The 26086-nt window shown below is 47.2% G+C and overlaps 12 protein-coding genes and 2 non-coding genes across 14 annotated transcripts; 9 read left to right on the top strand and 5 right to left on the bottom strand.

The window, feature by feature from the left end:
• BX661DRAFT_184454 (Rad17 cell cycle checkpoint protein-domain-containing protein) lies at positions 1-2562 on the top strand. The gene has a single exon (XM_051536511.1). It carries the CDS (start codon positions 294-296, stop codon positions 2379-2381), a length of 2088 nt encoding a protein of 695 aa, XP_051390884.1. The 5' UTR covers positions 1-293; the 3' UTR covers positions 2382-2562.
• Positions 2563-2654: 92 nt separating this feature from the next.
• Positions 2655-3416, top strand: BX661DRAFT_171906 (uncharacterized protein; the record flags this gene model as incomplete). Its single annotated transcript, XM_051533741.1, has 1 exon — positions 2655-3416. The coding sequence occupies one exon, from the start codon at positions 2655-2657 to the stop codon at positions 3414-3416; it is 762 nt and encodes a 253-aa protein (XP_051390883.1).
• A 596-nt stretch (positions 3417-4012) lies between these two features.
• Positions 4013-5416, top strand: BX661DRAFT_144043 (4-aminobutyrate aminotransferase; the record flags this gene model as incomplete). Its single annotated transcript, XM_051533028.1, has 1 exon — positions 4013-5416. The coding sequence occupies one exon, from the start codon at positions 4013-4015 to the stop codon at positions 5414-5416; it is 1404 nt and encodes a 467-aa protein (XP_051390882.1).
• Positions 5417-5971: 555 nt separating this feature from the next.
• On the top strand, positions 5972-7087 carry BX661DRAFT_206221 (adenylate kinase-domain-containing protein). The gene is made up of 2 exons (XM_051538617.1): positions 5972-6223; positions 6347-7087. The coding sequence occupies exons 1-2, from the start codon at positions 6154-6156 to the stop codon at positions 6964-6966; spliced, it is 690 nt and encodes a 229-aa protein (XP_051390881.1). The 5' UTR covers positions 5972-6153; the 3' UTR covers positions 6967-7087.
• BX661DRAFT_184451 (uncharacterized protein) lies at positions 7088-7775 on the bottom strand. The gene has a single exon (XM_051536510.1). It carries the CDS (start codon positions 7556-7558, stop codon positions 7184-7186), a length of 375 nt encoding a protein of 124 aa, XP_051390880.1. The 5' UTR covers positions 7559-7775; the 3' UTR covers positions 7088-7183.
• A 2224-nt stretch (positions 7776-9999) lies between these two features.
• On the top strand, positions 10000-10082 carry BX661DRAFT_t75. The gene has a single exon. It is a non-coding gene; the product is annotated as a tRNA-Leu (tRNA).
• A 169-nt stretch (positions 10083-10251) lies between these two features.
• Positions 10252-10611, top strand: BX661DRAFT_184449 (uncharacterized protein; the record flags this gene model as incomplete). The annotated part of the gene is made up of 1 exon (XM_051536508.1): positions 10252-10611. A coding segment is annotated over exon 1 (218 nt), but the record flags the coding sequence as incomplete, so codon positions are not given.
• A 651-nt stretch (positions 10612-11262) lies between these two features.
• Positions 11263-12691, top strand: BX661DRAFT_37171 (uncharacterized protein). The gene is made up of 2 exons (XM_051539111.1): positions 11263-11607; positions 12064-12691. The coding sequence occupies exons 1-2, from the start codon at positions 11531-11533 to the stop codon at positions 12584-12586; spliced, it is 600 nt and encodes a 199-aa protein (XP_051390878.1). The 5' UTR covers positions 11263-11530; the 3' UTR covers positions 12587-12691.
• Positions 12692-14584: 1893 nt separating this feature from the next.
• On the top strand, positions 14585-14657 carry BX661DRAFT_t76. Its single transcript has one exon. It is a non-coding gene; the product is annotated as a tRNA-Gln (tRNA).
• Positions 14658-14854: 197 nt separating this feature from the next.
• BX661DRAFT_144112 (mitochondrial carrier domain-containing protein) lies at positions 14855-16102 on the top strand (the record flags this gene model as incomplete). The annotated part of the gene is made up of 2 exons (XM_051533032.1): positions 14855-15037; positions 15158-16102. The coding sequence occupies 2 exons, from the start codon at positions 14855-14857 to the stop codon at positions 16100-16102; spliced, it is 1128 nt and encodes a 375-aa protein (XP_051390877.1).
• A 26-nt stretch (positions 16103-16128) lies between these two features.
• On the bottom strand, positions 16129-18309 carry BX661DRAFT_184445 (P-loop containing nucleoside triphosphate hydrolase protein). The gene has a single exon (XM_051536507.1). It carries the CDS (start codon positions 18160-18162, stop codon positions 16231-16233), a length of 1932 nt encoding a protein of 643 aa, XP_051390876.1. The 5' UTR covers positions 18163-18309; the 3' UTR covers positions 16129-16230.
• Positions 18310-18681: 372 nt separating this feature from the next.
• BX661DRAFT_184444 (kinase-like domain-containing protein) lies at positions 18682-20834 on the bottom strand. Its single transcript, XM_051536506.1, has one exon. It carries the CDS (start codon positions 20339-20341, stop codon positions 18728-18730), a length of 1614 nt encoding a protein of 537 aa, XP_051390875.1. The 5' UTR covers positions 20342-20834; the 3' UTR covers positions 18682-18727.
• A 1208-nt stretch (positions 20835-22042) lies between these two features.
• Positions 22043-23759, bottom strand: BX661DRAFT_37148 (kinase-like domain-containing protein). Its single transcript, XM_051539110.1, has one exon. The coding sequence runs from the start codon at positions 23553-23555 to the stop codon at positions 22494-22496; it is 1062 nt and encodes a 353-aa protein (XP_051390874.1). The 5' UTR covers positions 23556-23759; the 3' UTR covers positions 22043-22493.
• Positions 23706-24614, bottom strand: BX661DRAFT_184437 (uncharacterized protein). The gene has a single exon (XM_051536505.1). The coding sequence runs from the start codon at positions 24451-24453 to the stop codon at positions 23917-23919; it is 537 nt and encodes a 178-aa protein (XP_051390873.1). The 5' UTR covers positions 24454-24614; the 3' UTR covers positions 23706-23916.
• Between the last annotated feature and the right edge of the window lie 1472 nt (positions 24615-26086).

Raw genomic sequence — 26086 nt, 5'->3', positions numbered from 1 at the left:
GTTTTTTCCTTTGGCATTTTGCATTTCCAATATATATATTTTTCACATTTTTGTTTCAATGTCACATAAAGTAAGGAGGTGAAATTCGCGCCGAACAAAGAAGCTGCGCTGGCTGCGGCCAACGATTAACGGCCAACGAATTGGGCATTATGTTCTGACAAACAAAACCCATTTTGCTAAAACTGAGTTATACTTTTTTGTGTGAAGAGTAGACGCGGCTGCGCAGCTCAAAAGACTATAATAAAGAGACGCAAAAGGAGGTGATTTCCCTGGTGGCACCGAGCAACGACGACATGATAGACAATATGGACTTTGAGATAGACAGCGATTTGGAAGCGCTAATAGAGGAGTGCTCTCAGCCTGAGCCGCGACACAACAGCAATAGCAGCAGCCAGGTGAGCAAAAGCCCACAACCGGAGCAGGCACGACACATTGGCGACGGCAGTGGTAACAGCAGCCAGGCGAACAAATGCGCGGAAAAGATGCGGCCGCCAGTTAGCACGGCAAAGCGGCGGCCAATCACCGACCGGCCGCGATTTAAGCTGGCCAACCCGCGGCAAACCGCAGAAAAACAGCGACTGATGGACGACGGCGCGGACGACAGAGGTGAGTTGTGGTGGCAGCGGTACGCACCAGAGACTGTTGGTGACCTGGCAGTGCACGCAGGCAAAATCTCGCAGGTGCGCGGGTGGTTGTCGATGGCAGCGGATGCGGCTGCATCAGGAGGGCGCAACGGATCGGGGTTTTTCCGTATTCTTGTGGTCGAGGGCGCAGCGGGAACGTGCAAATCCACATGTATCCGCGTCCTGGCACATGAACTCAGCTTGGACGTCGTCGAGTGGATCAACCCGCTGTCCACGCAGGCACCCTTGGCCGGGCAGCCCGAGCCTGGAGACGATGAAAGCAGCGTCGTGCGGCAGTTTGGCAACTTTCTTATGCGTGCCGAGCGGTACGCGGCGCTGCCGACAGCGACCGATGGCACACAGCGAACGCACGGCAGCCGCATTATTTTGGTCGACGACCTGCCTAACATTGGACACCGCGAGACGCGCGATGCGTTCCGCCAAGCGCTGCTGCGCTTTATCTCGTTGCCCGTACAGCAGTCCTGTCCGCTGGTGATGGTCGTGACCGAAGCCTTCGCGGCACAGCAAGCGCTGGACGGCGGCGGCGGCATTGAGACGAAACGCCGGTTTCGCGAGTCCGACCGCGACACGCACTCGGACATTTCCGTGTGGAGCGCAGCCGACGTTGTCCCTGGCGCTGTGTTCAACTCGGCGTTCTGCCAGACGATCAAGTTCAATCCCGTAGCGCCGACCATTGTGGCGCGCGGGCTTAAGCGTATTTTGCATCTGCGCGCCGGCCTAGGCGCATCGGCGAAGTTCTCGGCGGAGTGTTTGGCTGCTGTGCGCTCAATCTCGGAGCAGTGCCGCGGCGACATGCGTTCGGCAATCACTATGCTGCAGATGGCGCAGATGGCGCCGATGGCTCGGGGCGAGCCGCCAGGGCATTCGCGCAAGCGACGGCGGCCGGGCACAGCAGCAACAAAGGTCATTGGGATGGCCGGCACGCAGCGCGATGGAAGCAGCGCAGAGCCGCGGCGCGTGGCGCTAGACCTATTTCACGCCGCTGGCAAAGTTCTCTATGCCAAGCGCATGGCTGCAGGTGCACTCACGGACAACAGCGGGCTGGGCCGCGGGCGGCTCGAGTCGGATCCCTCAGAGATTCTTGATAGCGTGGCGACGGACCTTGGCACATTCCAGCTTTTCATTCACGAAAACAACCTTGACTTCTGCTCCTCCATTGACGAGGCCGCTGCGGCCGCCGACGGCTTCAGCGAGGCTGACGCCCTGGCCTCAACGGCGCGCGCAATGGGGAGCCGAGGAGGAGCCCAGGCTGCGGCCGACAGTTATGCGGCCATGCTGGCTGTGCACGGATACATGCATGTGCGCGGCCACCCGCTTCTGCTCGACCAGGGCGCTCGGCAGAACGCGGTGCAGTCCAGGGGCATGGTGGCATTTCGCAAGCCACAGTTCTTTGAGGCGTATCGCGCGCAGGTGGCCAATGAGCGGCTGTGCGCTGAGCCGATGGCTGCGGAGGCGCTGTTGGGGGCGCGTGGGCGGGGGTTCTTTGATGAGCTGTCGCTGAGGATGCGCATTGCTTTGGCGCGGCGTCCACTTCCTGCTGCGAATGGTGATGACGTGGCCCTGATGCGGAGGCTGGCGCAGGCGGCTATGGTCGATGTACCGGCCGATGCGCTGGCACCCAGTGGCCCCTCTGGCTCTGGTTCTGGTTCTGCTGGCGCTGGTGCTATGACCGAGCGCGAAATTGCGATGGAGAAACTGGTGCTGAGCGATGACGATATCTGTGAATTTTCGGACTAGACTAGAGAGTGTGCGTAAAGCATATGCGCGCGCAAATAGATGCAATTGATTGAACCAAATGCTATGAAAACTGTTGGGCAGTTAGCGCGGAGAGCTGAGGCTTTGTTTGGCCAATGGTGTGGCTGCTCACTATATTTTCACAGATTTTTTATTGTGTTCAGAATAAAATTGCAAACTTGGCTCTTTTTTCTTTTTTTGCTTTTTTCCATTTTGTTCCATTTCGATTTTGATTTCAATTCCAATTCCAATTCCAATTTTTACTCTCTTTAATTAATGTCAATCGACGAGGCAAACAGTAGTGGCCGTGCGCCCAGCGATACCAGCACCAATACCGACGCCAGCACTAATAACGACTCCAACACCAACATCCTTGTCCCCGCGCCAGGAACATCGGCGCCCGAGCGCCCGACATGGTCCGAGGTAGAGCAAACGCGGACCAAAGTGAAGAACCGCCAGGCCTTACCAACGGACCACACACCTGCGCGACTCTGCATAGTCACGCACTCCTACATCGACCCCACACCCTCCGGCCCACCACTCACAGGCCGTCTGGTATGCCTAGAGAACCTTACGCGACAAATGGCTCAAGCGCAACTGCAACAGCGCAAAACGCAGCCGTGGACAGACAGATGGGGGCTGCGGTGGCTGACCCGGTGGCAAATCGTCCGTGTTCGCGGCACACAGAATATCACTGAGTATGCCAAATTCGAGGGCAAGGGAATTGTCAGTCAACGCATTGTTCGAGATATTTTGCCGGACGAGGAGGAGAGGAAGAAGTTTGTGCGGGTTGAGGCTATGGATCAGGCCATTGTGCGGTGGCAGGGCGAGGCACAGCGGTTTGCCTGGGAGGTTGTGCAGCCAGGTGTCAGGATGTGCGGAATGCTGAAGGATTCGTGGACCAGCGGCATGCAGCGCAGATATTTTGCCATGTTTTGGCGTGATGCCAGGGAGATGAGCGCGCTGCGGCTGGCTGGGAAGATGGTTGCGCATGTGGGCAGCATCTTTGACGATGACCATGATGGCAAGGTTAACTGACTCGGAGACTGGGCCTCCTTTTTTATTGTCCGCTTTTTGGTTTCTGGGTTTGCGCTGCGTTCTCACGCTCTGAACTTGCAGACAAGCAAACAATCAAGCACCAGGCAAGCGTGCCTATGCAATGGCGATGTCGATGGCCATGGCAGATTTGCTGGCGAGCTGGCTCTCTAATATCCGGCTTCAGCAGTCACGCTCTCTGTACAACCTTGCTTCTGGATCAGGGGAGAGAGGGAAAGAGAGAAAAGCGTGGGATGTATGCGCTGTTTGCTGCCACAACAACCGGCACGCATATACCCCACGCCAGAGTATAAATTATGCAGCTGATTCGGCGCTGCTTTCGTCTTTTCTCCTCACCTCTTCACCATTGCAGTCCGCTTTTAGGCAAACCTAATATTTTCCCCTCGACACCCATTATTCTTCTCTCTTCTGTTCTGTTCTGTTCTATATTTTCAAGCCTGCTCTCTAATCTGTAATAAATAAAAAACTACATTCCAACCAAAGCCATGCTCGGAAGAATCAACACCACTGCCGCCGCTGCGCGTACCCTGCGCCTGGGGAACGCGCGCCTGCAGCCACAGTTTGCCCGAGTGCGCGCCATGTCGCAGCTGGTCGAGCCGCGCGAGCCCAGCGTGGTCACCAGCGAGATCCCGGGCCCGGCATCGCTGGCCTCACTAAAGCACCTGAGCGCAATGCAAGACACGCGCGCGGCGGCATTCGTGGGCGACTACGAAAAGTCGGTCGGCAACTACATTGTCGATGCCGACGGCAACCAGCTGCTCGACATGTACTGCCAGATCGCCTCCATCCCTGTGGGCTACAACAATTCGGCCATCCTGGCAGCCGCGCGCAGTGACCAGATGGCGACGGCGCTGGCTAACCGCCCGGCACTGGGTGTCTACCCGTCGGCCGACTGGCCGCAGCTGCTGGAGGACTCACTCCTGCGCGTGCACCCGGCCGGCCTGGACATGGTCTTCACGTCAGCGCACGGGTCTGACGCTAACGAGATCGCATACAAGGCCGCCTTCATCCATTATGCGCGCATGCGCCGCAGCTCCGGCGTCTTTTCGGCGGCCGAGCTGGAGTCCGTCATGGACAACCGCCCGCCGGGATCTCCCAACGTCGCCATCCTCTCGTTCTCGTCCGGCTTCCACGGGCGCACTTTCGGGGCGCTGAGCACCACACGGTCCAAGGCACTACACAAGATGGATATCCCGGCATTCCCCTGGCCGCACGCGCCCTTCCCGCAGCTGCGCTACCCGCTGGACAAGCACGCTGAGGAGAATGCGCAGGAGGAGAAGCGGTGCTTGGCCGAGACCGAAGAGATCCTGCGGTCCAACCCTGTGCCCATCGCTGCTGTCATTGTCGAGCCCATCCAGAGCGAGGGCGGTGACCGCCAGGCATCGCCTGACTTCTTCCGCGGCCTGCGGCGCATTACGCGCGAACACGGCGTGCTGATGATTGTCGACGAGGTGCAGACCGGGTGCGCGGCGACCGGATCGTTCTGGGCCCACGAGCAGTGGGCGCTGGACTCACCCCCGGACATGGTCACCTTTTCCAAGAAAATGCAGGCTGCCGGGTTCTACCACACAAAGGAGCTGGTGCCCGATCAGCCGTACCGTAACTTTAACACGTGGATGGGCGATGTGCCGCGCACGCTTCTGACGCGCGCTATTGTGGCTGAGGTTCTGGACAAGGATCTGATTTCGCAGGTGCAGTCGACCGGATCCTACCTTGTCTCGCACCTGAAACCCCTGTCCATCCGCTACCACCGCTTGGTGTCGAATGTGCGCGGCCAGGGCACCTTTTTGGCCTTTGATTGTCCGACACCTGAGATACGTGCTGAGCTGATCCACCTTATGCGCCTGGAGGGTGTCAATATGGGCGGCTCGGGCGAAGCGTCTGTGCGCTTTCGTCCCATGCTTACGCTGACCAGTGCACACGTCAACGTGTTCATATCGCGCTTTGAGAGTGTACTCAACAAGATGTACCAAAAGTACTGAAACCAAAAAGTATTTAAAAAAATAGGTTTGATTTTTTGATTTTTTGATTTTTTGGGAGCAAAATGACAGTCACATTATATTTTTTTGTTTTAAACTTTTTGCAAATAAATTAAAATTACAATAACAAGAATCCGACGAAGAAAGGGGACCCAGGCCATATTAAAAAGCGAGACTTCCTACAGAGCCTTGGTCTAGTCATATTTGTTGATATAACTGTTCAATATCTCCCAACTTCTCTATTGAAAAAGCACGTTAAATCCCTGACTTCTCTCCCTGACTTTTCCCCAACTTTGCAAGCGAGAAGTACGAGAAAAAACCGACCCATCACAACCGCGTACTTTTTTCTGGGCTTCTTTTCGGCCAATCAGAACCAATGAATTGATTTCCCTTTTCCAAGATGTGTTGGCCAACTTTGCGTTTCTTATCTTTACCGATTCAAAAAGCCAGAGCTCTTTTACAAATAAAAAGTTTGGTTTGGTCTGGTTTCTTGGGCTGGGTTGGGTCGAATTTTTTTAATGGGAGTGGTTTCACAGTTGAGGCGTTTCATTCTTATTTCCACGTAGCATCACCCCCTTTTTTCCTCTCCTTTTTTTTTCTTTTTTTGCCTTTTTGCTTTTTTGCTTTTTTCTCGTGTTTGCTGTGTTAGTAATAAAAAACTTTTTTTTAAATTTAACTTATTTAAATCTTTGTTTTTTAACCCTCCCTTCTCTTCCTTTTTCGTTTCATTCTTTTTGAAAATGTCCTCCACTGACGATTTTAAGCTCCCCAAGGCTCTGCGCATGGTCATCATGGGTCCTCCCGGCTCCGGTAAGTTTATAAGCAAGAGAAATAGTCTAAATTTACTTTTTCTTGAATTCAACAACACAAATACAAGCTTTATAATACTTTACAACTAAAACATACAAAAAAGCTACAAAACCCCATTTATAGGCAAGGGTACCCAGGCACCTCGTATTGCGGAAAAGTTCTGCGTTTGCCACCTGGCCACTGGTGACATGCTGCGGGCAGCTGTGAGCTCTGGCAGTGACCTGGGCAAGCAAGCGAAGAAGATCATGGATGCTGGCGGTCTTGTGAGCGACGAAATCATGGTTGGTATGATCAAGGATAATATTGAGGGCAACAAGGAGTGCAAGAACGGATTCATCCTCGATGGGTTCCCTCGTACGGTAGTTCAGGCCGAGAAGCTTGACGAGATGCTTGATGGGCGTAATCAGAATTTGGATCATGCTGTGGAGTTGCTTATTGATGATAGTCTTTTGGTAGCTAGAATCACCGGGAGATTGGTGCATCCGGCATCGGGTCGCTCTTATCATAAGATCTTTAGCCCGCCGAAGACTGTGATGACCGATGATATTACTGGAGAGCCGCTGATTCAGAGGTCGGATGATAACGAGGCCACTTTGGTTAAGAGACTGGAGACTTATCATAAGCAGACTGCCCCTGTGGCTGAGTACTATGCGAAGCGCGGTATCCTGAGGAAGGTTGATGCTGCGCAGAAGCCTGCGGCGGTTTGGCAGACTCTTTTGGCTATTTTTGCTGCCAAGCATTAAGATAGTTCTGGTGGTTTGGGGAGTATGAATGAAAAATGATAATCTTTTGACTTGGTTGTCTTTTTAAAAAAATTTCAATTATATACGATACGATACAATACAATAACAAATATATTTATGTATGTATGAAAAAGCTTTACGATTAATGAAGTGAAAGAAAGGAACGAAAAGGCATGCTAGTTTAGGAAAATAAAAGGGGATAAATGACTTTGATTATTTAGATTTTGGAAGGCGTAGGAGGCACAGGCACAGGCTTATCAGGCAACTCCTTATGCTTAGACTCCCATCTTTTATACATCCATAAATGATGCAATTGCCGCTTATGTCTACGCGCCATGACAAAGATGAACGAAAACAGCAACACGGCCACCGCGCAACCAATACCGATACCGATACCGCATCCTGTTGAGCATTTGCTGGTTCCCTGGGGAATAGTGTTGACTGGAGCACCGGGCCCGCCTGCTGTTATGACCTCTGCTTTATTGTCTATTTCGCCGACTTCGCCTTCATCCGTCCCAGATACTGGTAGACCGAGAGCCATGGTTATAGTTCGGATTATAAGCACGAGTAATAGTAATAGTCGAGTGCTCATTGTTGTAATGAAAAGTACGACCAGCGCAACGAAATAAATAAAAGTATATATAAAGTGACTATGTGGGAGAGGGATGAGCGATACGTAATTATGTGGAAGGAATAAAGAAAAATAGTAGTAATAAAGAAAAATATGCCCAAGGAATATGTTTTTTTTTTGTCGTTTCAAAGATAAAAAAAACAAGAACAGAAAGTAAGAATGAAAAAAGTGACGGAAATGATGAAGAGGAGGGGACACTTTTTTTTTGCGACATTTGCCCTTGTTTTTTCATTCTGATTTCGTTATCCGCTTTTGGTCCATTTTTTCTCTTTTTCTTTCCTTTCTTTATTATTGTATATAATGTAAATCCTCTTGCCTTTTTTTTGTTCAGTCGGACCGAAACAATTCTTCCTCTTACAAAGAAATATGCCCTTTGCATGTGGGGATTGCTGTATACTCTTTTCCTTTGTTTCTTGCTGAGAAGAGCGAATGCGTGGTGGGGGGGTTTTCCCCTTTGTATTGTCAAAATAAATGAGACACTAGTACTTATGACGTAATAAAACTGACCTTATTTTTTGGCCTTTTCTTTGTTTTGCTGTCATTTTCTTGTTTTGTATTGCTTTGGTATTATTTGTCTGTCTGACCCTTTATTTCCCAGTTTGTCTGGTTTTGTCGGGGTTCGGGGTGTTAGTGTTTTATGTGTATATGTTACCAGTACTTTGTTTCTTTTTTTGTTGATGTCAATACTAGTATCCTTCCCATTTTTTAAAATATTTTGGTGAGCAGATTGAATGTGTAAAGAAAAGCATGTCGTTTTATTATGATGTTGAAAAATAATTTACTCAGACTTCGCTGAAGCATTGCTGGTCTCGGCGGCAGGTGGGCAAAGAGTGGCGAGTCTGGCGTCTAAAATGGCGCAATATGGCTTATACGGAATAATTTTAATATACTGGCAATGATGATTATCCAATACAGGAAGTCCAATCTGTTCAATGAGCCCAAGTGCAGAGTGTGAAATATGGTTTATAATCGGCTCAACGATTTGAACAACAATTCTGAGCGCAATATCAATGTAAATAAAGGTACGGTTAAAGCCGAAGCCATCATTTCCATACGCCCATTTGGTCCTCTGCCGACTATGGACAAATTTGTCCAGAAATCCCTTAAACCCCTTAATCGCTGAATCGCCCCAATCTCAGAACTATCCCTGGCCATAATAGCATGCTTGTACAATTTGTTGATATGGCCGCGAACCTGGGTTTGCATAACTGCTTGTTTAAAATTTGCATCAAGTAAAATTTTAAGCTGCTTTGCAAGATATAGCTCTATCGTACCAACTGTACAAATAAAAAATTGTTTCCAAAATTATCAACCTCCATAAGAATTGGCTTTTCACTAATGCACTGGCTAAATTTGCCGCTCAGGGATTTTAGAGGCTGATCTACCCATGTAAAAGATGAGCAAGTCAGAAGCGCCTTACATACTTCAACTGACAGGTCATCCTTCGCGTAGCTGAGAAAAAATTTGCCAATTGTCGACATGATAAAAAGTATAAATAAAAGTGAATAAATATTTTTTTGTAACGTTTATTTTTGTTTTGTTTGGTATGACCTGCATCGTTTATACTCGAATGTATTGTGGCGACAAAAAAATATACCAACCCCCACTCCAGCACAAATGCTTAAACCCATCAATAACACTGTTTGCTATGACAAACATCAAATGTTCGAGCGGTGAAATATGATTTTTGAATGCTGACAATTATTACCCTTGATTTTATGCTTGCGAATTGATTGATGTGTTTTTGCAATCTGCAGGAATTAATGACTAACTATTATGTACATCAACATATAGTCGGTTTGTTAGACTTTTGAGTGACCAATATTGCTGACATAATTGTTAACGCAATCAATTTCGGTGTTGTTGCCTGATGGGGGTAACTAAAATGGCAATAATAGATTCTGGTTCAAATAATAAAAACAGTGGCTGTGATTGAGGAAAACAAGAAAAGGGGGAAGAGCTATTTATTGTGTGCAGTATCTGGATGTTGGTCTAAATCTTTATCTAAATATTTGTCTGTGTCTTCAGGTTTTAATGGCTTGGGGCGTAGTGTATTTTTATAGTCGTCGGGAGGCGAGGTCGGAACAGCATCTTGCGAAGTCCTGTCTGCTGGTCGATATAGTACGAATATTCCACCGGAGTGTGTGGAATCTTGTGGAAACGTCGACAAGGCTGTTGCCGGCTAGATTCGTCTTGATAAGGATGTGTTGGGAGTGTTGTGGGTGCTGGTTGGCAAACGTCATTCGATAATGGTGGCTGTCCAGGTTTTTGATAGGTTTCGGTTTCTACAAAGCTCAATGCAGATAAAACAATCAAAGTGATGACGTCTTAGTGTTGACAGTCTTGTAATGTATGTTGGTAAAGTCACGAATATCAGTGAGTGAATTAGTTTACTAACTTTTGGGAAGATGGCCGAGTTGGTCTAAGGCGCCACGTTCAGGTCGTGGTCTACTCGTAGGCGTGGGTTCGAATCCCACTCTTCTCACATTTTGTAGCTTTGCAAACGCACGCTACGAAATTTTTTTGGCTTTTCAATAGCTGATGTAACTGTGACACAAACATGTCACCAGAGTCATTTAATTTATGCGTGTTCAAAAAAATGAACCTGTGATTACACAGGTCATTCTGTGCGCTTTAATTGCTTTATTTCAAAAAGCCATTTTTTGCATATCTTTTATTTTTATTAATAACATAGCTCATGGAAAAATATCCGTCTTGGTTCTGCTTATTTGTGCGTAGTATCTTGGTCATCTCGGCTCTGCGGCTGCTCAGCAGTAGAAGCTTTGTGGCTGGATGCATGTATTACATATTTCAACCATGTCTCGGCGGTTTCCTTACATTTCGGACAAGTCCAGGGGCCTGGATTCGGGAAATAGTCTATGTAACCGGCGGCATAATGGTAAGGCTCAGGCATAGTTAAAGTGTAAAATTTAGTCAGTACCGTCAGTAAAAAAAATAAAAGTAAAGGTTGAATTTAAAAAAAGAGATATATGCAAAAAGTAGCATTCTTTATATGTTTTCAGTTCATGGATATTAATAGAAATTCAATTTAATGTAAAATATTTGAGATTGCTTTTTTTCACAGTTGCGTAATTGCAATTGCAATTGGTATCATGTGTACATGTCATTTTAGACATGAATTTTTCCTGACATGTCACGAGAAACATAAGCAGAATATAAAATTGTTTCTGTTAATTGATCTTAGCAACCGAGCGCTGTTGTAGCAAAAACGCACACTAAGATTAGTAGTGTATTTTTTTGCAAGATTTTTTATTTAAAATGTTCAAATATGCGTTAACTGTAAAAAAAATTGGTTTAAGGAGAAATACTCCCCAATCAATTCACCAGTTCTGATTCTGGTGCTGCTTCTTGTTCTGCTTCTCCTCCTCCCACTGGAGTCTGTATTTTTCTCTTCCTCTAATGAGATTCTCCTTTCTTTTTTGTCTTCCATGGTCAATAAGATGTTGTTCGTAGTCAATGTACGGTATTGGGTTCCTGCATTCATGGCAGATTCTCTCTTTGTCGTGCTCCCCGGGTTTAGGCTTGTGCGGGTCATGCGGATCATACATATACATATTAAAAAAAGTTAGTTACAAAGATATAGCAGAAGCTGAGCACTAAAGTATTGATATATAGCTCGAATTTTAAAGCTGGCAGTTGGTCAGCTTTTATAGCAAACATTTTTTTACTCTTTTTTCTTTTCTTTGTCAGATTAATTTGTAAAGTTAGGGCATATATCGTCAGAAACATAAACAATAACCGTTACTCTGTCATTGCGTATTACGCGTTTTTGCTATTGTTACAATTGTGATAATTGTGCACACTCGCTCAACGATAGTATTTCAATCAAGGTCATATGGAGCAAAAAACAATGGCTTCACAAGATCTGTGAGCACCTGGTTTTCTTTTGGTTGCAAGCTTTTACAGCTTTAAATGGTGAGTTGTTCAGGGTTACTTTTTACGTTTAGCTTATTGCTAATTGCAACATCTGCAAATCAAGCGCTTAAATGGTTAGTTTTCATAAAACAAATGTAATTGTATTTGTATGAAATATAATTAAGCATAGATCAAGTAATTAATACATGTCAGCCATATTCAAATAATGGATGTAGTCTTGTTTCAATAAGTAAATATTCATGTCAAAAGTTTCTTTCTATAAAGCGGTGAAAGATTCATGTTAAGAGTTTTTTTTCTATAAAGCGGTGAAAGATTCATGTTAAGAATTTTTTCTATAAAGTGGTGAAGGATTCAGTTTTATTTATTTATAAATTGGAGTAGTGTACATATTATTTATTGCGCGTTGTTCTTGCTTTTAATAGCAATATACCACATTCATATATATATTTTTTACCACTCCTTATTTTCATTACATATTTTTTCAGCTGCACACCAACTATTCCATAGAACAAGAACCTCATGGTCACTATTAAGCAGCTATCGGTTAACATTAACACTACGACATGCAGGTATCTCAAGGTGCTAAGAGAAGAAACACGGCCAGACGGAAGTAAGTATTTGAGGCTAGGACAAATTGAACCACAAATACACTTTACTTTTTTCAACGACTATACCATGGACGCAGTCAAGGGCTGCTTAGAAGGATACTTAAAACAAGAGCATCATTTGGACGTTGAACATGTTGTATTGCATTTAGTAAGAAACGGCAGAGTGGAGAAGCTTGACGGCAGGGACACGTTTATTTCAAAGAATATAAACTATGATGTTAATTTGAAACTGGATTCATGTATTAGAGTAAAAGGAAAAATTGTGTTGCTTTCAAACAATGCAAATAGACCAAAACAGCGTGCGTGGGAGGGAAGCATGAAACCGGGAGATTTTGAACCTATAAATATTATCAACCGCAGAGCAAGAGCAATAAAGCGATACAACGACTATGTGTACTACTACAATTACTACTATTACTACCACAATTGCGAGTATTACAGGAACTATTACAGGAACTATTACAAAAACTATTATAATCGATAGTGCAGTCATACATAAAATTACATGCGCTGACTTAAATACAAAAACCTACTAATTGCTTAGGTATTGGTTGATATCTTGCAAAAGCATTAAAAGCTGATGCAGTGCCTTTGTAAGCATAGTGTTCACTGTTTTCTGCAATTTTGTAAATATAATTTTATTATCCTTTTTTCACAAATTGTTATGTTTCGACAGAGCTGCATTATACAATACAGTGTTGCAGAGCTCGAGGACATGAAAGTGGATGTTGAGTTTGAGAATTGTGAAACAAGTTTCCGTTATTGTGATGCAAGGAATTGCGGCTTGTCTCTGGCGATTGATTAATGAATCAATCGCTAGTTCATTTTTGTTGAATATATATATTTTTTTAACGTAACAGTTATCATGCCGATTGATAGGCTACAGACTGGACCATGGGGGGGGGGATAAATCAAGGGGACTAATAATGTCATCCAAGTATGGTCCCTGTTTTATAACGCACACGCGTGAGCATGTATACACAAAGACCACAACGTCGACATGTCAAGAGACTGGGCTGCTCGCAGAAAAACTAGTTTCTCGCCAACGTAGTGCATACCTGGCGGAGTGTACAACAAAGACAAGGAGACACATATTATAGGACGAGGCCAGCGCTGGTAGCACTTTAGAAACCTTGGTATTAAAAAACATTTATAAAATCACACACTTCTAACACTACTACAGTAGTGCTCCTACACCCCCTCTCATAACATGACAGCAGGTTTTTTTTAGCTACAAAAGTTGTTTTTAAAACGACACAACCCTGCTACAAAATAAAAGGGGCACTTTTCATTGTGTGATATTTATGTGCAAAGGTGTGAGGCAGAAAGGGGGAATACTATTTTGAAAAATAAAAAGCTGCCATGTTTTGACAGCTGCATTATACAACGCAGCATTTTTGCTACAAAAGCAGTCTGACAGTTAATAAAGGCCTCAGCTGCCATTTTTAAAAAAAGTGCTTGCAAATGAATTCAAACACTCATTCATTGTCTTGTGATTGAGGTAGGCTGCGTCATTTTTATATAGTTAAAAATGGGTTCCATACAGTGCTATAAAACATTTACTGATGAATATTTTTTGCGGAATAAAACTGGGAATTTTTTTACAATACTATATTGGACGAAATGGACGTGCGTTTTGAAGTATAAAAACTGACTTTTTTCCCCTATTTTTTTATTCTCCATCAAGCACACACATTTTCCAGTATTCACTATAATTCATATACTCCTCAGTAAACTCATAGCTACCCACTTTATCTAGAACACCGTCACTGTTTTCATTCAAGGAATTTGTATTTTACAGCAAAAACAATGCCAGTAATAAAAAGGATAATGTCACCATCACCGTCACCGTCAACATCAACATCAGTGTCAATAAATAAGCACCCTAGTATGGTCGATGTAACTTTCGACTTAACATCGTTAACAGGCAAAATTAAAAATATAAATGAAATTTACAAAACTTGGGGTGTTCCATATGATATGAATTTTATTGAGGTTAAAAATGTATTGATTGAACATATTGATAAAATATGCAACACGGAAATTAAATTGTTAGAACTATACTTACAGAAAAAAACAAATAATAGGACTAACAACCAAAAAAACAAGCTCAATCCGTTTAGCTCGTTTGATTTTATGGATAAATTTGGTAAAACTACCTTGTATGTTGCAGACGTTGTGTTTTGGAAAGAGGGTGAAAAATATAAATATTTGAAGGAGCAGGCTAAACATCGAAACATAATAGTTTTTAATTAAGTTTAATGGGTAACGTTTAAGCCAGTTAAAAGTAGTGGCTAAAAGTAGTGCATATATAGTGGATTTTGTTTAATTTAAAAGGTAAATAAATTGACAGTATATATTATAGATTCAATTAAAGGTTTATTATATTTTTAAGGGTTATATTAACCTATAATATATTATATAATTATGTGGTTCAACAGGGCTTGGTAGCTCCAAAAAAGTCTATTCATTCCCACCACTGGGTTTCATAGTGTAGCTGGTTATCACATCGGATTCTGATTCCGGTAACCCGAGTTCGAATCTCGGTGAGACCTTATTTTATTTTTTTTGCCTGATTCATAATTAGGCAGGGGGGTTGATTGATAAGTGGAGAAAAATTCCGAACAATGGTTTTTTTGTGATGATTGGGGGGTGTATGTGTGCATGCGTATTTCCTTTCTCTCTCTCTTTTTTTTTTTTTTTTTTTAATTTAAATTAGTTTTCAATTAATATTTTTTTTATAGAGTATAGAATGGCTTCCTTGACGGTGGAATCAAAAGCCAACTTGGCAACAGCCACAAAACCGTCGTCGTCAGAGGTGGTAGAAATACGGCTGCAGAGTAAAATAATATCAGCATGCACGGGAGCAGTAATAACGTCGCTCCTGATGACACCGTTCGATGTAGTCAAAACACGGCAGCAGTCACGGACACTTGTGCGCACACAAGCGCTCGCACCAGCAGTGCGCGTATGGCAGGCGACACACCATCATCATGGGCGGGCAAGCAGCTCGGCAGCATGTGGGAGTGATCCGGCGATCAAAGCGCGGCCACAGCGGCTGGCGTCCCTGTGCGTCGACGTAGACAAAGGGTTCTTCAGCAGCAGCAGCAATGGCAGCAGTGGGTCGGCGTGGCGGCAAGTGTACAGGGAGGTTGTTGCGGCGCCGCCACAAGCAATGACCTTGGCAATGCGCGGCGTACAGCAGCAGCAGCATGTCGTAGGTACAGTGGCAGGAATGCGGCATATCGCAGAAACCGAGGGCGCACGCACGCTTTGGCGCGGGCTAGCCCCCACCCTGGTAGCCTCCGGGCCCTCCACCGTCATCTACTTTGTCGGCTACGACTACCTGCGGCAGTACCTAGGCCGGCGAATCCAAAGGAGCTCATGGCATGAATACGAAAAATACTCGGCACTGCTGGCCGGGTGCCTAGCACGCACCGCAGCAGTAACAGCAATCTCGCCAATAGAACTCGTCCGCACCCGCATGCAGTCTGCGGCCACACACGATTTCAAAACAGTCATGCGCGGCGTTTCCTCCAACATCCGCGCATCCGGAATCCACACCCTGTGGCGCGGGCTGGTGCCGACGCTGTGGCGCGACGTGCCGTTCTCGGCCATTTACTGGTTCGGCTACGAGCGGTGGCGCGACGTGTACGCGCCGCTGCTAAAGGCGGCAGAACCCGCGGGCGGCGGCAGCGGCAGCGGCAGTGGCAGGGACATCCTGGTGGCGTTCTGCTCTGGGGCATCCAGCGGCGTTGTGGCGGCAGCGTTGACGACGCCGTTTGATGTGGCAAAGACGCGCAGGCAGATCGAGCAGCATGCGGACGCGCAGGCGCACCGCCGACACCGCCGGTCACTCGCGCAGGTGATGCGGCAGATTGCAGCGGTCGACGGGCTCCGCGGACTGTTCGCCGGGCTGGCACCCAGGCTGATGAAGGTTGCGCCGTCCTGCGCCATCATGATCTCGGCGTACGAGTTTGGCAAGCAGGTGTTGAAATGAGGTTCGGCTTTTTCGGCTTTTTCGGCTTTTTTTTTTTTTTTTTTTTTTTTTTTTTTTTTTGCTGAGCTAATCTGGCATTGTTTTTCCGCCTTCATTTTTCCATTTTTCTTCTTCTTCTCCTTCTTCCTTCACTGGTCCACATACCGTATGTCCGCACACTCTTCCAGGTGCGCGAACAGGGCAGACAAAAACGGCGACGCGTTCCCAAGCGTCTCGCTGTCGCCGACCACGCAGAGGTGGCGGCGGGCGCGGGTGACGGCGACGTTGATGCGGCGGTAGTCCTTGAGGAAGCCAGCGTCGTGCGCGTCGTTGCAGCGCACCAGGGACAGCACCACGGCGTCCTTCTCGCGGCCCTGGAAGCCGTCAACCGACCCGACCTCGATCTCCGGATGCTGTGCGCGCATCAGCGCTTTGAGCGCGCGCACCTGCGCGGTGTACGGCGAAATGACGGCGATGGCGCCGGGCGCGACGCCGGCAGCCAGCAGCCGTGCGACATGCGCCTGGACGAGCGCAGCCTCGCCGCTGTTGCTTTTGCTCTCGGCATCGGCCAGCACCAGCGTGGCCGGGTCAGCCGTCTCCAGCATGCCGGCGCCCAGCGTGTCGAGCAGCACCAGCGGCGCGCACGTGTCGTCCGTGGCCGCGACGCCCGGAAGGTCGCGCAGCAGATGGTCGGCCACCGCGGCGTGCGGCACCAGCCGGCCGCCGTAAAGGAGCGTCGCGGACACGTGCGCGACCGCCCGGTGCATCCTGTACTGCGTCTCCAGCATGCACGCGGCGCCAGGAAGCCCAAGCACGCGGCCAAACATCGTCGCGGGCGCCTCGCCGGGCGGGAGCCGGGTGGTGGGGGGCAGCTGGTGGTGGTCGCCGGCAAGGACCAGCCTTGGCGCGCGCGCCGCCGCCACCCAGCACTCGGCCTCGGTCGCCTGCGTCGCCTCGTCGACTATGCAGACGCCGAAGCTTTGGCTGCGCAGCTCGCGCGCCGCCGCGCCGCCCAGCGTGCACAGGACCACGCGGGCGCTGCCCACCGTGCGCTCGACCACCAGCGCCTCGCGCCTGCGGAACTCCCGCCGCAGCTGGCGGATCTCCTCATGCGCGCGGCGGCGCGCACCGCTGCCGCGCACCGCCGCCACGCGGCCGAGCGCTGCGTCCAGCTCGGCGCGCACATCCCGCAGCAGCGCGCCGTCGTCCGACGCGCTCGCCTGCGCGTCCAGCGAGTACGCCGCGGCTGCCGGCAGGATGCGCGCGGCGTGGCCGAGCCGCACCAGCGGGATGCTGGGCCGCAGCCGTGCGAGCCGCTCGACGAGGTTGTCCACGGCGGTGTTGCTCGGCGCGCACACCAGAACGCGGCTGCCGCGGCCGTGCAGCTGCCGCACAATCTCCACCACGGTCTGCGTCTTGCCCGTGCCCGGCGGGCCGTGCACCAGGGCGACGTCCCGGGACTGCACGGCCAGCCGCACGGCTTTGCGCTGCGACTCGTTCAGCGGCGAGTCCGGGGGGAAGGCCACCGGGTCGGCGGCTGTCTGCCGCGGGGCGTGGCCGAGGAGCACGCCGAGGAGGGGCGGCGGGGACTGTGAGAGGTCGCGCAGGGCGTGGAGGATCCTTCGGTACGTCGTGTCGTTCGCCAGTTTGCGCACCGTGCACCGCTCCCGCCACGCGCCCGGCACCTCCTCGTCCCCGGACCCTAGCGAGACCACCAGTCTATTGCCACGCACACTGACCACCACCCCGCTCATTGCCGCCTCGTTGTCCTCGCCCGCGCCCTTGGCTTTCCCGCTACCTCCGGGCGCCTCAACCCGGACAATATCGCCGCCGCGCAGCACTGTTGGCTGCAAGGGCTCGCCCGCAATGGGTGCCTCCAGGGTGAGCGCCATGCGGCCGCCTAGCCCTGTGCGCACGTGGACGATTCGCAGGCTGACCAGGGCGAGCCCGAGCTTCTGCAGCGTTGTCGGTGCCACGGCGGCTTGTAGCTGCTGCGACTGTGCGGCCTCGAGGGACCGCTCTTTCTCCGTGTGCTCTATTTGCTTCGCCACGTAAGCTTGCACCGCTTGGTCATTGTCCATTTTGGTTTAAATTGAAATTGAAAATGGGAAGAAACAAAATGAAGGTTGTGCCCTCCCCCCCCCTTTTTGGCTTTTCTTTTTTCTTTCGCTGAGGGTGACGATGATGACAGCGACGACAATGCCCAAATATAAAAAAAAAAAAAAAAAAAAAAGACCACAGAAAGCAGCATCATCATTATTATTATTTTCATTTGCTAATTTGCGATTGCGGGTCTGATTGCGGATCTAGCCGCCCCCGCATCAACCATCAACCATCAACCATCAACCATCAACCATCAACCATCAATACCCACCGCCATTGTTTGTTTGCTTGCTTGTTTGCTTGTTTCTCTTTCGCCAAACAATACAAAAAAAACAAAGGATTGCTATTTCTAACAGAATTCTATGAGATAGACGATCGCTTTGGCCACCAGTGGTCACAACAACAACAACAACAACAACAACAGCAGCAGCAGCAAAAACAAAACCACATCAATTAAATTACATTAAAATCACGCCACTTTCCAAAAAAAATTCAACATTTACTTGCTATATTTACAAATGATAAATGATAAATTAAAGAGTATCAATACCCGCTCGAAATGCTCAGGCCAGAGCTGACCGTCGACGTTGACGAGTACCCGGCAACATGCGCGTGCCCGTAAATGCCAGACGTAGCCATGGCGTCATTGACCGCCTTGACATCATCTGAAGCCAAGGACGCCGCTGTTGCAGTCGCAGTCGCTGTTCCAGTTGCAGTTGCAGTTGCAGTCGCAGTTGCTGCCGCAACACCACTGCTGCAAGAATTACCCGCCAAAAGCGTGGTGCACTTGGACAGCCCCGCCGACCCCACACAAGAAGCAACCGCAGCCGCAGCGCTCTCCGTGGAGGCGGCACCGCCGGCACCAGTCATCGGGCCAAACTGCTCCCCCAGCCCGACAATCCACGCACTCCGCATGACCACATCCATCGTCGGACGGTCCTCGGGGTCAATCTGCAGCATGCTCTTGATCACCGAGTTGGCAGGACTGTCCTTGGGCAGCCAATGGTCGATAACGCGGCCGTGGAACTTGAGATACAGCGTGTAGTTGGGGTCCTCCTCCTTGGCCACCTCCCAGGGAAAGTGGCCTGAGACCATCGCCAGGTAAATGATCCCCACCGCCCACACGTCAACCTTGCGCGGATCGTACTGCGCCCTGGGAACAAACACCTCGGGCGCAATGTACGGGTCTGACCCGCAAATGCCCCGCGTCTGCGTTGGCGCCAGCGGATCGAAGGTCGAGGAGCATCCGAAATCAATAATCTTCAGATTGCCCTCCTCATCCACGCACAAGTTATCCAGCTTCATATCCCGGTGCGCAACCCGAGCGCTCTCATGCAAGTAGCACACGCCGGAGACAAGCTGGAAAAACAGTCTGGAAATGTCCTCCTTGGTCAACCCCCCATCCTGCACAACTGTAAACAGATCCTTCTCGCAGTACTCCATGATGCTGTACACTGTTCCGTCGTTCTCCCTGACAAACTGGTACGTACGGATAACGTTGGGGTGCCGCAGGGACAGGCTGAAGCTAGCCTCATCCAGCAAATGCTTCCACTGCCGCACATTCATATTCGTCGACGTGGTCTTTGTGCGGTCCGCCGCATCCGGAAATGTAAACGTCTTGACGGCGTAGTACCGCCCATCACAAGCCTGGTGCAGCTTAACGTATCCGCCCGTGCCCTGCCCAATCGTGCGCACCGCCACGCCGTATGTCTCCAAAATAAACCCCGTGGGGCGGTCACTGATAACCGGCGTATTCTCGTCGCTGGCCGTCGACGATGACGAGGCAGTCGATGGCCGGCGCAGGATAACCGTGGACGATGTCGGCGGTTGCCGCAACCGCTTCTGCAGGCTGGTTCCATCATGACCCTCGTGCGCCGCTGCCGCCGCCGCGGCTGCTGACACTGAGCCGCTCTCACTGCTGCCTGAGCGGAAAAAGCCCATTAGCTGGTGTGCATGCTCATGTGGGTTGCTTGTGGTGGTTGTTGAGCTTTGTGAATCCGAAGACTCTTTGCGGTTGTGTTGGTTTTTTTTGTGCAGGCTGCTGAAGAGCCGCCGGAAGTGGGCAAACTTTTTTTTGCCCTGTGCTCCACCCATTGTTGAAGCGTTATCGTAAAGTGTGTTGGCTGGAGAAACTTCGTGTTTATTGCTGTTCTGCATTATATTAAGGTGTGAGTGTAGGTTATATTGTATGTGTGAGGAAAAGAGTCAAGAAGCAGCCGTATTGATGAGTGAGATGGTGTTACAAAAATAAGGGAGGGAGGGAGGGTTAGGTTGGTTTAGTGATGAACTATCAAAAAAAACTAATGGATAGCTTGTAGTCTGTACACATATCATGTACACTGAAAAAAGAGTAGAAAAAAGGAAGGAAAGAAAGAAAGAAAGAAAGAAAGAAAGAAAAAGATAGGAGAGCAAAAAAAATAATAATTAAAAGTCTGTTGTTGTTGTTGTGCTTTTTTTCGAAGGAAAGAAAATATAATAGAAAGGAAAAAAATTAAAAAAGAATTAAAAAAACAGGCAAGAGGCTAGACAGAAAAACAAGAAAAAAAAGAGGCTGGATTTAATTGACTTTATATAATTTCTCTACTGGTTATTGAAAAAAAAGAGTCACAGAGCGTAAGGGTTCCGAGACATTAAAAGAGCTCGAGAACACAGAAATAAATAAATAAATAAAAATGCGGTATGAAAAAATTGGCTCCCGACTGTGTAAAATTTTTTATAATAATTTCTTGGCATCAATACTTTTTTCTATGGGTGGAAAATGACGGATTTTAGCTCGCTTTTTTCGCATTTCCGCTCTTTTTTTTCTGTTGACCGCAAAAAAGGAAGAAAAAAAAGGGGCGGTCAACAAAACATCATCCGAGATGCGCAGATGATGAGTAATCGGATTTTTCGCCCCCTTTCCTGCCAACCAAACCTCCCACCCCCCTCCCACCCCCCTCCCCTCCCCTCCTCCCTTCCACCCTTCCCTGTGTTCATTTTTATTTTTGGTTGAATTTCAATGCTGTTGGAATTACAAATATCTGTTTCTTCAATCGATTGGTCAGATTCACTCAATAAGCAACTGCGCTGATTTCTAACTGGCTATAAACATAAAACCACCACCGGAGGGGTTTTTCTTCCAACCCGACGTTTTTCCGGGTGTTACTCAAACTTGATCATTATAACTCGTACGCATACAAGTGTCACCACCAGCAACGTCATTGTCTCACATTTACTTATTTATCTCAATCGGTCATTCTGATTTTGAACAAAAGGCCTCGGGCTCCCTCTCCCCCTCTCCCTCTTCTTGAGCAACTCAGCCAGGCAATAATCCTGGGTGTTGCTGTTGCTGTTTTTTTTCCCACCCTCCTTTCCTTGATGAAATTGTTCAACCTTGAACACCAATTGTCTTTCTTTTTTCTTGGCATTATTCCATTGATTTTTCTCTTATTTTATGCTGATGGCGCGATTGCCAGCATATATTCCTGACCTTTTTTTTTCTTACACAACAACCAACGTTAATTTCTCGTCAATTTCTCAGTACTGTGGAAAATAGAAAAATTAGCGCACAAACAAAAACTATATTTGTTCCACAAGTAACAATTTCATAAATAAAAAATACCGCATATGCTTATTGCAATGGAGGATTACTAATATATAATGGAAACAAATCCCGAGAATGATATCAATTACAAATAAAAAACATACAAGTGTTGATTTTTATTAATAAAAATTCATTTAAACACTATTTTTGTGATACTTTCCAGATAATATCTATGCCATCGTTTCTCACACTTTGCATCATCATTTTTTTTATTTTACAAATAAAATCCGGAACTCATTCCGTTGTGTGAGGAATATTCTCAATTTTCCCCCCCTGCTTCTTTGTGCTTCCACAAAGGAACAATCCATTGCTTGAATTTTTCTTCAAAATTATGTTTGTGCCACACATGCACGAAAAAAAATTCTAATTATTCTTTTTAAATTAGAAGAAAAAATATTTTAACACATGCAAGCCTTTTTTTAGTTCATTTTTCTTCCACGTAATACGCGCGGGTCCACGCAGAAAATAATTGTTTATTTATACTAATATCTTTTCTTTATTTATTTATTCTTGCCTGCACGCTCCCCCCTCCTTCCCGCCCCCCTTGACGCCTAATTTTCTCAAACAGTAAACAGCAAAATAAAAAAGGAAAACCCCCTTGATTGTCTTAACTGTCTTTCAAAAGTAATTGCTTGTACTAATACTGCTGCGGTGCTCCGAAAAGACACACCTGTGGGTAAAAAAAAAAGTTTATAATAATTGTTGAGTTCTTTTTTTTGTTATATTTTAAATTTTTAGGCGGTTTTTTGCTGCGGGTTTGATCGCCACAGCACCCAATGACAGAAACCATGGGTCGGCCGCAATCTCCTCAATGTCCGCCCTAACTTCCGGATTGGGATCCAACATCCGACCGATAATATCTCTTACCCGACACGCCGCACCCGTATCCGCAACCGTGCTGCCCTGCATTCTACCACCGCCACCATCATTATTGCAGCTGTTTATTTTTTGCGTAGCCAAAAAGCTCACCCGCGACGACCATGTACTTTCCTTGGTGGGAAACCAAGTATCAAAAAACGCACCCGAATTACGCGCAAAGTTTGCATACCGTGGATCACGGGATGGCTGGGCGGCAGCCCAGGGGAATTGCAAATGGCACATAGCAAAGTACATAATCGCCAGCGCCCAAATATCCACCTTTGGCGCGCTGTAATTCGTGTCCTGGAATATCTCCGGTGCCATGTACGGATCAGAACCACAGACACCCGAGGAAAAGGTCTCAGCGTAATGATAGACATCCGGATTTACTGATTCTGGTACAGTCGCTGCAGTTTGCCTCGGCCTTGTCACCGAGTAAGGCGCCGCGCGATAATGTGCGTTTTTGTGCTTATGATATTGGTGGCCCTCCGCCAATGAAGTGCACGCATCGGAACTCCGATTTTGCTGAGCCTGCTGCTGAGCTGGCTGTCGCCGCCGAAATAAAGTGGCACAGCCGAAATCGACAATTTTCAAAACACCATTCTCCGTCACACACACGTTATCCAGTTTCAAGTCCCTATGCCCAATCCCTAGGCCATGCAGGTGTTGGACTCCGCGAACGAGCTGAGCAAAATAGTTGTTCACCATGTTGTCTGACAAAAAGCTTCCTTCTACCCCGCCCCTCGTGGTAACTGTGTTTCTGGCGGCTGAGTGGCTTTGGATTAGAGTCAGGAGATCGGTCGCGCATGCCTCCATTATTAGGTAGCATTTGTAGTCGGACTCGACAATCACTTGGAACGTCCGTATGATGTTCTCGTGCTTCACGTTTACGGCGATTCCGAGTTCCTCTAGCACTCGACGGCTGAGCATTCCGACGAAGGACGAGGGTGACGCAGGGTTACTTCTGGGCGCATTGGTTTGCTGCGTTTGCAAAGTTTTGACTGCGACTACCTACAATATTATAATTTTTATTAAAAAAAATTGTAACAGATTTATTCCAAACAAACATTTAATTAATTAATTAATTAAATGCTTTATGGTGTGTGTGAATGGCAGGTTCTGCACATACCAGTCGAGCTAGGCACGTGCATAAATAACATGTCGTTCGAGGAAAAAACGACAGCAGTGGAACCACAAGAAAAAAAAGAAAAAGTATATACAGATAGAGCATGTCTGTTTTTCAATATATCGATTGCCATACAACGAATCACTTGCTCATCGTGCACGCAAATCAAGATGAATGTGCATGAACAGGGAAAACAAAAAAAATTAATACAAAATTGCATAATTGGATAAAAAAACATCTTTTTTTGTGCCTTACCTTGTTTGAAATAGTGTAGCGGTAGAGGTCAACGTAACCGCCAGTACCAGCACCCAAACGCCTAATGCTGGGTCCAAGCACGCTCCGAGTCCATCCCGCAGGTCTAAGCGACAAGGACAGCGTGCCATCCACAGCATTCCCACCAGCCCTAGTGATGCAATGTAGCCCTCGGACTGCCTCTGGGCTCTCCCTATTATTCGTCTCACAGTGGGGTGGTGCAAGGTGTGGTTTGCTGGCTGGTAGTTCGGGAACTAGCGTGGCTCTTGTCGAGAGCCGGGACGTTGGCAATGCCTCGCGTGGCTGGTGGTTCAGACTCAACGACTTTGTGCTCGGCTCTGTGGTGTATGGGGGCCGCTGCAGTTGGGTTGACAAAATTGAACACGGTATTGTGGGCTCGCATGAAATGCTCAATGATGGTGTCGATGGTGCACTTACAGTCGATATCATTGAGGTGTGAGTTATAGCAAATGAATAGAGTTTTTTGTTTGTGCTGAAAAATGGATGCAATTGAACTAATATAAGAATAAGCAGATGTATATGAAGACAAGAAATAAAAAAATAGGGTGAAATATGTGTATAATGCAGAATAAAAATAAAAATAAAAAAGGGTAGGCAAGCCAAAAAAGGACACGGACAGATGCTTGGTATGTTGAAATAGGATTGAAAGACAAACAGGATATGGATTGTGTGTCAAATAGTAATAAAATAGAAATAAGAGGGTTGTTGGCTTGAAGGCTGACCACAATAAAAAATGGGGGATATAAAAAACTAATAAAGCTTTATAGGACCTCCAAAAAATTTTCATATCATCCGGTTGGTTGGTATTTATAAAAAAAGTAGTGTTCTTCAACTAAACCCCGGTATTAAATAAAAATTGCTATGAAAAAATAAATAGGGACAATGATGACGAAAATGCAAAATGCTGAAAAGAAAATATAGAATTGATAAATGCCCTGTTATAATTTTATAAAGAGGGAGAAAAGAGGGGGTGTGTGCGTGCGTTTGTGTTATGCGTCGTCAAACGGAATAAAGCGAAAGCTTCTTTCTATTTACTCCGTTTGTCTCCTTCCGATGCAGTTTGCTCTCTTTTTCTGGATGGCAAAATTTTTGCGAGGAATTGAATTACACTATTCGGCTGGGGGGCAGGGCGGGGTTGCCGCCATAAAATTACGCAACCACATTGCCAGTGTATGATTCCAAGCCAAAACGCCTCACCCACTCTCACTCGCCGTATGCCTCTCTTCCAGCGATTATACGCGCATAGCTGCATGAATTGAATCTGAATCTTCGAAGAATTTAGACCAAAAAATTCGTGATGATGAATGAACATTTTCGAGCTAAAATTTTGCCCTATCGCTTTTGATCGACTGGCTTGGATGTGCCAATTGACCCTGACCATGCGAATAGTGCCCCCTTTTAATTGGCCTGATGGCCATCGATAAGTAAACCCTTCAGATTGTCGCATTTTTCCCCTTCCGCACTCATTCCCCACCCCAATTTTAAAAGGGAGCAGCAGACAAATTGCCTAAGAACTATAAAGAGCAAGTCTGGGGGAAAATAATTCTAAAGACATAAATAAATGTAAAAAAAACATTGAGGGAGCCGCGAGGCTCTGTTCAACAGCAACTTTTTTTTTAAATAATTAGTATATCGATTGATAATGTGATCGTTTCTTGATAAGGAAATGCAGAAACCACTGTAAATGTTAATAAAACTAATAACGGCATTGTATATAAAACATTTACATAGAAAAAACATAGATTGTATATTCTTCCAAAATTTTGCGGGTGTGCAGAAACCTAGAGCCGTAGCAATATTGCACAGGTATCGGAGGCAATCGGAGAATAAATTCAGTGTCTGACAATAACAAAAAAAAAAGGAATGTGCAAAATTTATATGATAGTTTCCAAATGTATTCAGCATCTCTCATCGATAAGCCCAGCCACACGTTGTGATACAAATGCCACTTTTTTATACTAATATTGGTAGACAGTTTTAAGAACGGCGCCATTAAAAGTACGATGACGAAAGATTGCTGGCGCAGTAATTTTTTTGGGCGCAGTAATGCAAATAGCTGCTT

Source organism: Kickxella alabastrina (genome assembly GCF_025024165.1).
Source record: "Kickxella alabastrina strain RSA 675 chromosome Unknown BX661scaffold_15, whole genome shotgun sequence".
NCBI classification, from domain to species: Eukaryota; Fungi; Kickxellomycota; class Kickxellomycetes; order Kickxellales; family Kickxellaceae; genus Kickxella; species Kickxella alabastrina.
The sequence above is the reverse complement of the archived record's forward strand: the minus strand, read 5'-3'. Positions and strand labels throughout refer to the sequence as shown.